This window comes from Chinchilla lanigera, unplaced genomic scaffold, assembly GCF_000276665.1.
Source record: "Chinchilla lanigera isolate Chin_1 unplaced genomic scaffold, ChiLan1.0 scaffold00092, whole genome shotgun sequence".
Lineage (NCBI taxonomy): Eukaryota > Metazoa > Chordata > Mammalia > Rodentia > Chinchillidae > Chinchilla > Chinchilla lanigera.
This window is the reverse complement of record NW_004955493.1, coordinates 280,550-294,610: the sequence shown is the minus strand read 5'-3', so window position 1 is coordinate 294,610 and position 14,061 is coordinate 280,550. Positions and strand designations below refer to the sequence as shown.

Below are 14,061 nucleotides of genomic sequence, written 5' to 3'. Positions count from 1 at the left end.
TTGGAAGGCTGTGATGGGCAGGTCCATTCCGAGAGTCACCAACTTGGTGAATGATTCTTGGTCCAACCATCACTCATTTTGAATATTCACTAGGTGCCAAGCTTTGTGCTGTTTGCAATTCTCTTATTTTCATGTACATGTCACAGATGAAGAGCCTGATGCTTAGAGTGGTAAATAACTTGCCAAGAGGCACCCAGTAATGAGCAGGGGCTTCTCTGTCTGTCAGATTCCAAATCCAAAGGACTGGAAATGGGCAGCAAGGCAGAGAGGGGGTAACAAGAGATGATTCCTTCAGCTCTTCCTTTAAAAAGAAAGAGGAGGAGAAGGAGAAGGAGAAAAAACTGAGGTCATTGTATAAAACAAACCACCTCCACACCCTTGCTCTTCCATCGCCAAGGAAACTAGGGCTGGACCAGGTTGGTTGCCTAGGAACAGCACCTTTCTTGCTCACACATCCAGCTTCCTATTTACATGTCACAGCATCTAATTCCCTTAGGGGAGGGAATGCTCATTTCAGTCTGATTTCACCCAGACAGACTAGCATAAGTTCACGCAGAGAGAGAGACAGAGAGAGAAAAACAGAGAGAGACAGAGAGACAGAGGCAGAGGGAGAGAGAGAGAGAGGAGAGAGAGAGAGGAGGTGAGGAGAGGAGAGAGGGGAGGGGAGGGGAGGGGAAGGGAGAGGGGAGGGGGAAAGGGAGGAGAGGAGAGGAGAGGAGAGGAGAGAGGAGAAGGAAGAGGAAAGAGAATTTGCTCCTTACACAGATTCACACCCAGCTGTCGGGATAATAAATACAGGTGTGGTGACTGCCTGGAACCACAGGCAGCCTAGACTGGCTGGGTTCACAAACACAAGTATGCGTGCCCACAGACACACGCAGACACGCACATGTGTGTGCCTGCATGGTGAAGGCAATCTCACCTCCACTCTCTCGAGAATCCGTCTCCTCTGAGAACTCTCATGCAGACCCAACTCCAGCCACCACTCTGTTGGTTCTCTCAAGAACCTGAGAGGGAATTAAATTCCCAGGAAGGAAGAACTGTTGATATAATCTTTTTCAAGGCCTCTTCTCTACAGGGCCTTGGATTTTACTGCGATAAGAGGCGGCAGGCTTGCATAAGCATCCCTTTGTAGTTACAGTCTAAGATCCTAATTTCAAGTCTGCTATACCAGCTCAGAGGTCTCGGTATCCCTTACCTAAAACATAATTGCTGATCTTATAAACCTGTACCTGCTCTTCAAGTTCAGCGCCCTGTCACTGTGAGAAAATTAAATTAGTTTCACAATCCTATGAAAGAAAGGAAAAAATCTGGGAGTGTATCTCTCAGCTGGTTCTTCAGGCGCCCAGGTGGAAAGAGTACACCTAACCGTGGACTCCTGGAACACCTTTCCAGCTAAGTAGCTCCATCAGGCTGACTGCGTTCTCCTAAACCAGTGACGGTGAACCTGCTGTGGCACATACACCATAGGTTTACCACCACTGTCCTGAGATCCTTCAGGTCTAGAACATGGCCAAGAAGATTCTCTGGGCCAATCCTCCAATAAGTGGAGAATAACAACAGTAGTTAATTATACTTATATATTATATAATACATATAATTATACCAATTTATAAGTTAATTACACTTATATATTTATGTAATTATATATGCTAAACATGGTCCCTCTAGGTATATATTTTCACACTTATTTTTCATAGCAATTATAAAGTATACTTATTTTGTTGTTCCCATTTTATACATTATGCACCTGAGGGACGGAGAGACTGAGTAACTTGCCTAAAGTCACATAGCCAAGTTCATGGAAGCCAGAATGTGGGCGAAGGCAGTGTGACTTCAGTGGACGCACATTTACTACCTCTGCTTTGCTTTCTGAGAGAAGACAGCGCAGCGATCCTCTGTTCAGCTCCTTGCGAGAAAGCAAAGTCAAACTTCTGAGCAATATACCTACCAGCAGGTTAGGGTGGACAAGGAGAGTCCTAGATCCTGAAATTGAATGAGAGATGGCCTCGATAACATCCTCTTGTAGCTGAGGAGTCGTGGAGATGGGGGAACTCCGATGGCTCCGTGTGTATGTGTGTGTGTGTGTTTCCCCGTCTGCGTCCCTATAGCCCGGGACGTAGTGGCCAAGCTGGCTGAGGACAAGGTCTCTGACTTGAACGATTTCCAGTGGATCTCACAACTGCGCTACTATTGGGAGGCAAATGATGTGCAGGTACAGATGATCACCACGGAAGCCTTGTATGGGTACGAGTACCTGGGAAACTCCCCACGGCTGGTGATCACGCCCCTCACTGACCGCTGTTACAGGTAAATTATGGGGCTACCACACCAAAGGGATGCATGGAGACCTTCAGAGGGAAGACATTCTGGGAAGGAAAGTTCCAGGTGTTTTGGGCTGATAATGCTCTACATTTCAGATTCTCAGGCTTCAGATTTTGCCTTTAGTCACCATAGTTCCAGAGATGGGCGTGGAAACTAGGCTGTCAGGCTAAAAATGAGAACCTAGGAGCAGTCCTAGTGCAAGTACTGGTGCATGACATGGTTCTTAATTAGAAATTCCGCAATGGCAGGAATCACTATGGTGCCTGAAGACCCCATGGCCAAGAAACAGACAAGACAGACCAAAGACACAGATGAGGGGTCTCTAAGCTCTGACCCCAGTCCTATGAAGAGAGATGATCATTCTGCATTCAGCAAAGCACTGTGCCACTTTTCTTAGAATTCCTTACATTAGAAACCTGTATTCTATGAATTGTGCATGCTGTGATATTCAGATTTTCTTTGATTTTAAATTATAAAAACAGTATGTAAGAGTATTTTCTCCTTTCAATATCCTCAGTCATGTGTTTCCTAGTTATGCATTCTCCACCCCATCTGGTGGCAAAAGCAGCTATAATCTACTCTTTCAGTCAAAATCCAAATACATGTATAATATATTTTATTAGTTATAGTCCTAATGAATAACAATGTCTTAAACCTTCCTGTGCACCATACATAAAGGGCCACCAAATCTAATTAGACATATTCAGAAAATTTCCAGAGAGTGGATCAACAGAAATTATACCAAAGGCTCTGGACCCAGTTATGTACCAACATCATGCATTTCTGGGTTTACCTTGCCCCTATTACATACCAGGCACCATATTCACCTGCTGAGGGTGCAGAATTGAATCAAATATGGTTCCTGAACTCAAGAGGTCATAATGGGTGGGAGGAACACATTTATTTTTACTATTCCTTCAGCACTGGTGACCTTTGGAATGTGGAGTTTGTAAGTATTTTCATGTTTATTTGCTTCATTTATGTATGTGTATATGCTTTTATTCCTTCAATCACTCAAACAAATATAAATATGGTGCTTCCCATGTATCAGGCACTCATAAGGCTCTAAAGTTAAAATGCTGTGTAAAACAATTTTTTCAGTGATGATGTATTTATTGGTCATATAATCAGGGGGAAATTTTGTAAACCATTTGTGTGAATCAAAATCAGCAAAAAGCCTGTTTCTTTCCTGCATCTTAGGACTCAATAACTCTGTTCCTTTTGTCCTCCCCTTAGGACACTGATGGGAGCTTTGAAGCTGAACCTTGGGGGTGCTCCAGAGGGTCCAGCTGGAACCGGCAAGACGGAAACCACCAAAGATCTGGCCAAAGCTTTGGCCAAGCAGGTGAGGAAATGTCATTCATTGCTACCTTCTCATCCCACCCCTCTTTGGACCGTCTGTTCAGGAAATTGAGCATGAATATCAGGATGATTTAGTGTAACAGGAGGAGTGGGGCTCCTACTTGTTCAGTATTAGAAGAAGAGAGGAGCCCCACCCCTGTTCGGTGGTGCTAGGTGATCTGAAGGTGATGGAATCCATCCTGAATGGTTCCCATGACTTCCCTCTTTCTAGTGTGTGGTCTTCAACTGCTCAGATGGTTTGGATTACAAGGCCATGGGGAAGTTCTTCAAGGGGCTGGCTCAGGCTGGAGCATGGGCCTGTTTTGATGAGTTCAACCGGATTGAGGTAACTCTGCTTCTAGGTGCAGAACAGAGGGGTTAGACAAGCGGTGGCCTTTTACTGACTTCTCGGCTCCTTAAGGACAGGACCTGTATCTCTTCTTTGGTCCCCACATAGAGTAGATATTTAATGAACAAAATGAATATCCACAAGGAGTCAGAATGCATATTTTACACATAAATCTCCACCTCCCAATCACGTGAACTTATTCTCTGACTCATTCAAAAATGTATTGGGAAACTACTGTATGTTAGTGACCGCATCTGTTTGTGATACAAAGGTGAGTAAGAATGATCTTGCCCCCTAGATTGCTCCAATCTAGTAAAAGGAATAAAGACTAAGGGAAACAAATAGAACACAGTAGAAGTCTATGGTAGTGCTATAAAAGACACACCACAAAAAGGTGAGTGATTCATTCTATTTGGGTAAAGTACAGAGATCAATAAATGTAAATATGAGGTTTGAACCAATAAATACTGATAACCATTTATGTCAGTATTGAAACAAACATTCCATATACTATGAACTACACACACACGCGCGCTTTTCCTTTTCTTTGTCAAAAACTCATGTTCCTACCTTGGAGGTCTGGGTTCTCGGGTGTTTGGGCTCTTTCTTTGCCAAGCAAGGGGAACCTGGCAGAGCTCACACCAGCCGGGCTTCTCACTATAGGTAGAGGTGCTGTCTGTGGTAGCCCAGCAGATACTCAGTATTCAACAAGCCATTGTCCGGAAGCTGAAGACATTCATCTTTGAAGGTACTGAGCTCTCTCTGAACCCAACCTGCGCTGTCTTCATCACCATGAACCCTGGGTATGCTGGCAGGGCTGAACTTCCAGACAACCTCAAGGTAAATGAGCGTGTATATGTAGGAATGCCTGGTGTACTTGATAATATAGAAGCTTTTGGAAGTCTCTGCCTAACGGTCTCACAGAGAAGCCCCAAGTTAGGAACAGGTGGCATTTTTTCATCTGGGAGAAGTGGTAGTGGAGTACCAGTGGCAGGAAGTTAGTATTTGGCTCCAAAACACAGCCACTTCCCCAAAAAGGTCTCATGGAGAAGGAGGGATTCATGCCTCATGACTGATGGCAAATAGGAACCAGTGGATGCTAGAAGAAGGGTTGGTGTAGGTGAGACAGGCGATCTGAACCGGAAAAGCAAACTAGGCATGGTAGGGCTTCCCATAAATGCTCCACTTAGAGGCAGCAGCCGTTTCTTACCCCAGCCTACTACTGCCAAGCGGAAACCAACAGATTTTCTCATTTTTCCAGGAGAAGTAGGAAATTTTGATTATTACATGAAATCTGATTTTTAGATCCTGGCTAAATTTTTAAAAGTTACTGTAGCGTAAAGTAGATCTACATACAAGAGAGCATCAAACTTCAGTACAGAGAACTCTGGCAAACCTAGGCTGGACCGCCAAGAGCTCCCCATTAACCATGAAGCTGCTTAACCCTAAGTAGTTTCCAAATCAAACAGGCTGTTCCAACCAACTGGAGAGATAGCAAGAGTGCATATTTGTCCTCAGTAGAGATCTGCTCTGAGCTACAGCCCAGGCAATAGGCACTGGCCCTGCTGCTAGTAAAAGAAGGAAAATGTCTCTAAAAAAAGAGGAAAGAGAGGGCCAATCAGGCCATAGAAGATGGCCCTGGCTGACTTTGGCACGCTGCTTTCCTGGATGGCAAAAATACAAAGGACAAGAATGGGTAGGTGTCCTCCTATGGGAGGACACACCTATACACACACCCAGCTGCATGAAAAGAGTGGCCAGAGACAGACTTCTAGAGCTGCTTCTTGACTGATTTTATGTTAACGTATTGCTCTGTCCTCTTGGGTGAAAGTGGTGAGACACACCCGCCTCCACTGCTATCATGTAGCACGTGATACTCCACCTGCTAGAGATGTACTCTGATTACCCTGGAACCTTATTTAATGAGACCAGTGTTCTTTCTAAGAGCAGAAAAGCGTCAGGAGACTCATCAAGTGCTCCTCCCCTCGCAGTCAGCGCAGGGCAATGAGTGCCGAAGTAGGCTGTGGTCAAATTAAGATCTGTCTAACTTGGGGCTGGGGATTTAGCTCAGCGGCAAAGCGCCTGCCTGGCAAGTGCAAGGTCGTGAGTTTGGTTCCCGGTACCGGAGAAAAACCAAAAAAAAAGATCTGTCTGACTTGAGATTCCTTTGATGACGCATAATGGTCTTTTGTTGCTAAACGACTTTTGATGTCTATACTGAACACTGGGGAGTTCCAAAGGCGAATGAGATGTCCTCATTTTGGCACAGGAGAAGAAAGTATTGGGATACTAATGTGTAAGGGCTTCCACACAGCCATCAAGAGACCCGCTATTATAGCAGGCACCCGAACAGAATCAATGGGAAAGTTACCTCCTATTGAAACAGTCCCTCTGCATAAATTTAGCCACTGGTGCTCTTCCCCTGATGGTCAGTAGAGTGGCCCACGTGATCACACTGCTTTCCTTTGCCTCTGTAGATGCTCCCCACATCCCATATTTCAACATTCACTGTCTCTGTTCAGGTTGTGGTTGATTATTTCCTTTCTAGGCCTTATTCCGGACAGTAGCCATGATGGTGCCAGATTATGCCCTCATTGGAGAGATCTCCCTCTATTCTATGGGGTTCCTGGACTCCAGAAGGTATATTATACTGATTTTCTAGTGAGTTCTAAAAGCCATTAAAGAGTGGCTTTTTGTGTGTTGGATTGAAGGTGTGTTGCCCATTAGAAGAAAAGAGAAAAACTTGAGAAACTTACCTCCTACCACTGGCTGATCTGAGAGGAGTAACTCTGACTTCATCTTGACCACGTGCTAACTGGGAAATGGCCCACATGGCCAAGGAAGGGCCTCTCTCACCTGGACTTTATTAAAGAAAGCCACCACTCACGTCCTCCCCAGCCCTCACTGTAACATTCCACCCCGCATTACTAAATGGCTGACAGAAAGACTATAAAACATGAAATTCTGGGGCTGGGAATTTAGCTCAGCAGCATAGCACAGGCCTGGCAAGTGCAACATTGTGAGTTCGATTCCTGGTATGGGAAAAAAAAAAAACAAAAAAAAAAACAAAAAACCAACATGAAGTTCTTTCAAAGTTGAAAAGCGAAAAAATAATATCTAATTAATTTTACAGTTTAATTAAATTGTTTTCAATATAACACTGACTCTAAGTCAACTGGGTTCTCATGTGAGTATTACCCAGCTTTCCAACACACACGCGCACACACACACACACACACACACACGAACATGCACATGCATGCACATGCATGCACACACACACACCATTGTCTTTTATGTGTATATGTGCACACACAACACATGTACCAAGAGTTACGAGTAATCATTGAAATGACTTTTGAGGATCTACTCCAAATTTTACATTTTTATTTTATGTTGCCTTTGCCATAATCAACCAATAGGGTAGGGAGACACAACAAATGTCTCCATGGGTGAATAAGTGGCTGTCCAAGGGGTTGCAGAAATTCTCAGTAGAATGTATTACCCTTCCTAGGCCAAGAGACTTCCTCCATCAAATAAGCTTCAGTTTATTATTTCTGTCGTAGGCTTGGATTACGTTGTATTACCCACTCAATTCTTTTATCTATTCAATTTTCAAACCTTTACTCAGACAACTTCATAAACCTTAGCCCTATTTTGGAGCTGGTAAGCTACACAAAACCTTTGTTTTTAAAGTTAATCAGTTTTGTAAAAGGGTCTCCTTAACAGAAATATATATTAATACCTTATTTAGAATAAACCTGATCCTAGCAAGGCATGGTAGCGCAGGCCTGTAATCCCAGCACTCAGAAGGTTGAGGCAGGAGGATTGCTGCGAGTTTGAGGCCAGCCTGGGTTACAAAGTGAGCTCAAGGCCAACCTGAATTGCAGAGTGAGGCCCTGTCTCAAAAAGACAAAAAAAAAAAGAATAAACCTGATCTCCACATCCCAATGGCTTGGCACGACGAGTTAATTTCTCACTCATTGGAAACCCAAAGCAGATGTTTGTGAGTAGAAGTGGTTCTCCCCCAATATGGTCCTAAGACACTTACAGTCATGGCTGAAATGCAGGGCATGGAGAATCTTGTGGAGCAGGTTTTAATGGCCCAGCCCCAGACACGGCATATGTCACTGTCATTCACATTCCACTGTCTAAAATGCAGTAGAGTGGCCCATCCAAACTGTATGTGAGGTTTGAAAGTGCAGGCCAGCCATGTGTCCAGGAAAATTAGGAAATCGCCACACACAGAAGTATACACATGTTATGTGCTGAGTATATTACATTTTGAATTGGTTTTCTTAAAAAAGGAAAACAGACACTGACCAAGTTGTAATGTTACAGAGGTGAGAAAGTGAGTTTCCCTTCAGTAACCCTTAGTCCCATTCTCCAGGGATTAACACTGTTGGTAGTCTGATAGATTCTCCTCAGTGCATGTGTATACACTCATGTGCACGCCCATAAAGTAGAATATATAATGCTACTTTATGCACACTACCTGGTATGCATATGTGTGTACTTTTTAATCCTAACTTTCAAAAAGATTATGTTTCCTTAGTTTATTATGGTAATTCTGTCAAAAGCCTTTCGAACGATAAGGCCTGTCCATCAAGTCTGTGGGCAGGCCTGTTTTTCTGAAGACACAAGGACAAGGATCTGCAGACATGTCTTTGCCCTCCTCCCAGTCTTGCCCAGAAGATTGTGGCGACATACCGCCTGTGCTCTGAGCAGCTCTCCTCCCAGCATCACTACGACTATGGCATGCGGGCTGTCAAGTCTGTGCTCACAGCTGCCGGCAACCTGAAGCTCAAGTACCCGCAGGAGAATGAGAGCGTCTTGCTGCTGCGGGCCTTGCTTGATGTCAACCTGGCCAAGTTCTTAGCTCAGGATGTCCCTCTGTTTGAGGTATGCAGTGGTCTGAGGTCCCGGTCGAGGATGTAGGCTCAGCTGCTGAAGATAAAATGTTTTCTTTGGCACTTTCTGCATATCTTCTTCCATCGTATGACACCCTGTCCCTTCTCATTCCAGCCACCATCTCTGTGGCCTCACTCTCCCTCCAGCTGCTAAATGATAATGGTAATAACAAACATCCGTGCTTAGCTCCCAATTTTAATTTTAGAAATGGTATTACTCATAGAATGGTATTTGCTGTTGAACTTGGGTGGGTGTTTTATCCTACGCAATTAGTTTCCCTAATTGATTTAATGCCTGTCATCCTTACCAGGCTGTGAGCTCCGCGAAGACAGAAACCATGACTGTTTTATTCATCATCATTACAGTGACTAGAAGATACTGCTATGGTCTCATTAAATATTTGCTGACTTAAAATTATTTGGGAGGGAAAGTATGAATAGACAGTTTTGACATTTACAATTTCAGATGAGTTTTGATCTCAGGCAAATGAACTTTGGGAGTTTTCAAACCTTTTGCTGTCTAGAGATCTCATTTTAGGAAAACATTGAGATTACGTAGCTGATACTTCATCCCTTGTTCCTTTTCTTCTTGTTAACAGGGAATTATATCAGATTTGTTTCCTGGGGTTGTTCTTCCAAAGCCAGACTACGAAGTTTTTCTTGAAGCTCTGAACAATAACATCAAAAAGATGAAACTCCAGGCAGTACCTTGGTTTATCGGGAAAATTATCCAGGTTGGTTCCTTGAACCCATCTGGGAACGCGCCTGTTTCACTGTCTGCTGGAGTCAGGAACTAGGAAGACGTAGGGAAAATAGGGCTGGACTGACCGCACTGAGAGGAGCCTGGGGGGCGAGGAAGCTACAGGACCACCTAATCTGTTACGCCTTCAGTTTTGTTCCTAGGAGTTGAAATTTAAAATCCAACATTGCTCCTGTAACTGTCTTCCTTGGGGTTTCTTTTTTAATTTGAGAATGAAGCAAAGAGCCTGAGGCATTGAACTTTGACTCAGCCTGGACTTTCTCCATTCCAAGTGGTAGAAATCCAATTCAAATTGCCTTAATCAACAAAAAGGAATTTATTTATTCACCTAATTTAAGAAGTGCAAGGGTGTGTTGTCGTCCTCAGGCATAGCAGGGTCTAGATTTTTTGATAGTGTCATTGGGAATCTACCTCTCATCATTTCTGAGTACTGCCTCCCTCTGTAGTAAAATGTCTTTCTCGGGTACCCTTCCTTCCTCCAGTAGCCTCAGGCCCAGAGGAAGAAAAGAACATTCCTTTTAAACTGGCTCCAGTAAGTGTCAGAGTTAGCTTCCAGTGGCTCTGGTAAAGTCACATGACTATCTCTGAGCCAATTACAGGGAAAAGACCTGGACCATAACCAAGTAGAGACAGAGCCACCCCCACCCAGGTCATCCCCATCCCACAGGTTCTGGCTCCTTAGGGAAAATCAGAGTGCTATTGTCAGGAGACAACAGGAAGGCTATTGGGCAGGGAAACCACAGATCTTTCTACAGTCCTGCTCCTGGATTCCTTTCTATGTGAAAGATAGATAAATGGAATGAAATAGGCCCCAAGTATGCAGTACTTTCCTTACAGAAACACAGGCCAAGTGACCCATCTGGTCCAGACTTTAAAAGGACACTTGGCCCAGACAGGGAAAAGATCTGGATTTAATACAGACCTAGGTTCAAATCTCACTCCCATGAGTATTTTGCTGTGAGATTTGGGGTAAATTACTTTATCATCTCTGAGCCTCAGCTTCCTCCTCTGTAAAATGTGGGGAGTAAAACTTTACCCATAATTTTAAGAGAATAGGTGTGGAAAATGCTAGGTACAGTGCTTGATACTATACTGTGATCCTCCCCTCTTCTCAGTCGTCAGCAGCAGCATCACATTGCTATTTCACAGAGTCATCCTGTGAGCTGGTCAAGGCTGAACCCAGCTCCCCGGATTCTGAGATCAGACTGCCTTGTGCTAAAAATAATTGTGTATATATATATATATATACATATATACACCTCCAAGTGATCTAGTTTTTCATATACTTCATTTAACCTAACACTGAATCCCAGCTTATTTGCTGAATGTTGTAGACTAACTACTCTAACTAGGCATGAGCTTTTATTTCCAATATGTGGTTATGAATTTTTTTTTTTACCAGGAATCAAACTCAGAACCTTGCACTTGCCAGACAGGCGCTTATGCCACTGAGCTACATCCCTGGCCCATTATGAAATACTGTAAACATTCAGAAAAATTGAACAAATTAAAAAGAGTATATCTATATATCCAACACCTAGATTTTACAGTTAACATTTTATACTTGCTTTATCACTTACTTATCCATCCAACCATCTACTCACACATCTATTCAATCATTTATCCACCCATCCATTCATCTAGCCATCTTTTTCATGTATTATAAAGACATTTGCAGACCTACAGATCAACTTTTATATAGGTTAGTTCCAATTTTCAGAAGCAAGCTAATGTTTTTAAAAAGAAGATACCTGCTGGGCATGGTGGCACATGCCTGTAATCCCAGCACTCGGGAGGTTGAGGCAGGAGGATCAATGTGAGTTCAAGACCAGCCTGGGCTACAAAGTGAGGTCAAGGAGCCAGCCTGAACTGCATAGTGAGACCCTGTCTCAAAAAGACAAAAAACAAAACAAAACAAACAACCAAAGATACAAGATACCTAGAACTACCTGTCCTTTGGTACACTGATGCTTTGGTAGTCCGTTTCAGGGTGTGAAGGAGCAAGTTGAGGGGCTATTGAGTTACCGTTGCCTTCCTCTCATTTTTGATACATAGTCAACTCCACTTGCCTCTATTCAATCTGAAACATCTTTCAAACCTTGATGGTTGGGGATTTGTTTTCCTTTCTGTGCTCTGTTTCCAGCATCTAGAGTAGATGCTTCACATATTTGCCAAATGACATATGCCGCTTTCTCTACTGCCGCCACTGTCACTGCTTTCACTTAGGCCCTCCTTGTTGCTCACACCCAAGCTGAAGAATAATAAGAACTTGATCTGTAAAAGATTTATTTCACTGAAGGACTCACAACTTAAAGGCAGGCACAAAGTTTCACATCAATATAAATGACCACCACATTGTTTCAACTATTATAGGCTACTTATCACAGACAAAAAGGGATAATCAGAAAATTCATGAAATGGACTTCCACATGACTAGATTTTCAAGGGTAGGGACTAAAATTACACAGACTATTGTTAATATCTTTCAGCATGGAGCTTGATTTAGAAAATGCATTTTCATCTACTGAGAGTTCCAATCAAGAGAGAATAGCAATTTTAGGCCTCTACAGTACAAGTTTCCAATAAAAATGCAGTTCTAAAATGATCATGTTCTTTTCCTTTTAAAGAGTAAATGGCATTATAAGAAATTGTTGTGGATCACAGTTGCCCTCCCGTGCTGTAGCACATCAGAAATAAGTCCTCCTGTCTGGTTTTTTGGTACCAGTAACCTGATCTCTCTCTATGCCCTTCTCATCTACCTTTCCTAACCTCTAGTGACCATCATTCTACTCCCTAATTCTAGAGAGATCGTAGAAATGATAAATGTTTGAGGATACGGAAATGCTAATTATGATTACCCATACCCACACTGAGTATGTGTATTGAGTATCATATCATACCCCATAAATATGCACAAATATTATGTGTCAGTTAAAAAGTTTTAAAAAGAAGATGGCGATGGTGTAATGAAAATCTAGAAATACGGAAGTCAGAAGACCCCATGTCCAAGTTCTCCATCGCTGAGAAGCCTGGGTAAGCTTCTTAACCTCTCTTGGGCTCAATGTTTTTATCTGTGGAAGGTGGTTAATGATACCTAGCAGATTAAATGAATGACTTGACAACCACTTGATACTTAGCACATAGAAAGGTGAAGAAAAAGTAGTATCTTCCTTCCCTTAAATCATCTGAGACACACATGTTTATTTATCCAAGAGATATTTGAACAATAGATCACTACAGGGTGAAGTTTACCAAAGTTAGAAGTGTCTGTCAAAATTCCATTTCAGCCTCTCATTCTTTATTATCTTCTAACTCGCAGTATGGAGAGGTTTGCAGCGAGTAACGTCTGTGATGTCTCTTCCCAGATCTATGAGATGATGCTGGTAAGACATGGCTATATGATTGTTGGAGACCCCATGGGAGGCAAGACGTCTGCTTATAAAGTGCTGGCTGCAGCTCTGGGTGATTTACACGCAGGTAAAGCTCACACCCCTGGCTTCCAGGGAGGACAGGACTCCCTGCCGGGTCAGCTGGCTCCACGGAGAGAATGCCAGGCTGCGAGTTTTGCCAGCCGTAGATCACGACATTAGAACTAGAAATAGACTATTACACAGCTATCTGCAGGCAGACAGTAAAGGGTGGGGGCATGAGGAGTTTCTAACAAGGTGCCCGTGTGCATGTCATTAAGGCTGGAGGAAATTCGCCAATGCTGACCAGTAGTTTCTACAATATTTCCCCCGTGAGAAAGAAATTACTATCATTGGCCTAAATAAAATTAGTCCAGAAGCAAACCACGGTGTGGTCCCTTCCCTGCCGTCCCTCCCTGTCCCCTTCCCTTGCCCTGGCTTTCCCCGGCTCCCGCCCCTCCCCTTCTTTCCTTCCCCTTCCTTCCCCTTGTTTTCCCTTCCCTTTTCTTTCCTCCCCTTTCTTCTCTTCACCTTCCCTTTCTTCCCTTCCCTTCCCCCCTTTCTTTCTATCCCTTCCCTTCTTCCTCCGCTCCTTTTAAGGTTGCAGACAAGAGCTCATACTTTGAATCAGACTCACACTTAGATGAATGATTCTCTTAACCTTTGTTTTCCCAGTTGTAAACTGAGGTTGTTGTGAGAATTAAATGAGCTTGTGAAGGTTAAATAACCTAGCCCGGTTCATGCCCCACAAATAGAAGCTATGTTTATTGCCAAAGGAACAGTTTTGGGATTTCTTGTATTTGTTTGTTTGTTGTTTTTCTCCGGTACCAGGAATCGAATTCACAACCTTGTGCTTGCCAGGCAGGCGCTGTGCTGCTGGAGATTTCTTATTTGCTTGTTTATTTCAGTACAATATGCAAACCTGTAGTTTTGAAAAAAACAATCCCATGCTGTGCATGTGTTTACATA

At 43.3% G+C, this 14,061-nt stretch overlaps 1 protein-coding gene across 1 annotated transcript in view; it reads left to right on the top strand.

Annotated features, from left to right (window-relative positions):
- Positions 1-14,061, top strand: part of Dnah3 (dynein, axonemal, heavy chain 3) — a 152,531-nt gene that overhangs the window by 69,378 nt on the left and 69,092 nt on the right. The window contains exons 31-38 of the mRNA XM_013504828.1: positions 2,112-2,310; positions 3,562-3,670; positions 3,899-4,012; positions 4,679-4,855; positions 6,564-6,655; positions 8,698-8,917; positions 9,525-9,659; positions 13,051-13,162. Of these exons, the coding sequence (XP_013360282.1) occupies positions 2,112-2,310; positions 3,562-3,670; positions 3,899-4,012; positions 4,679-4,855; positions 6,564-6,655; positions 8,698-8,917; positions 9,525-9,659; positions 13,051-13,162 (1,158 nt within the window). The remainder of the gene's footprint in view (positions 1-2,111; positions 2,311-3,561; positions 3,671-3,898; positions 4,013-4,678; positions 4,856-6,563; positions 6,656-8,697; positions 8,918-9,524; positions 9,660-13,050; positions 13,163-14,061) is intronic.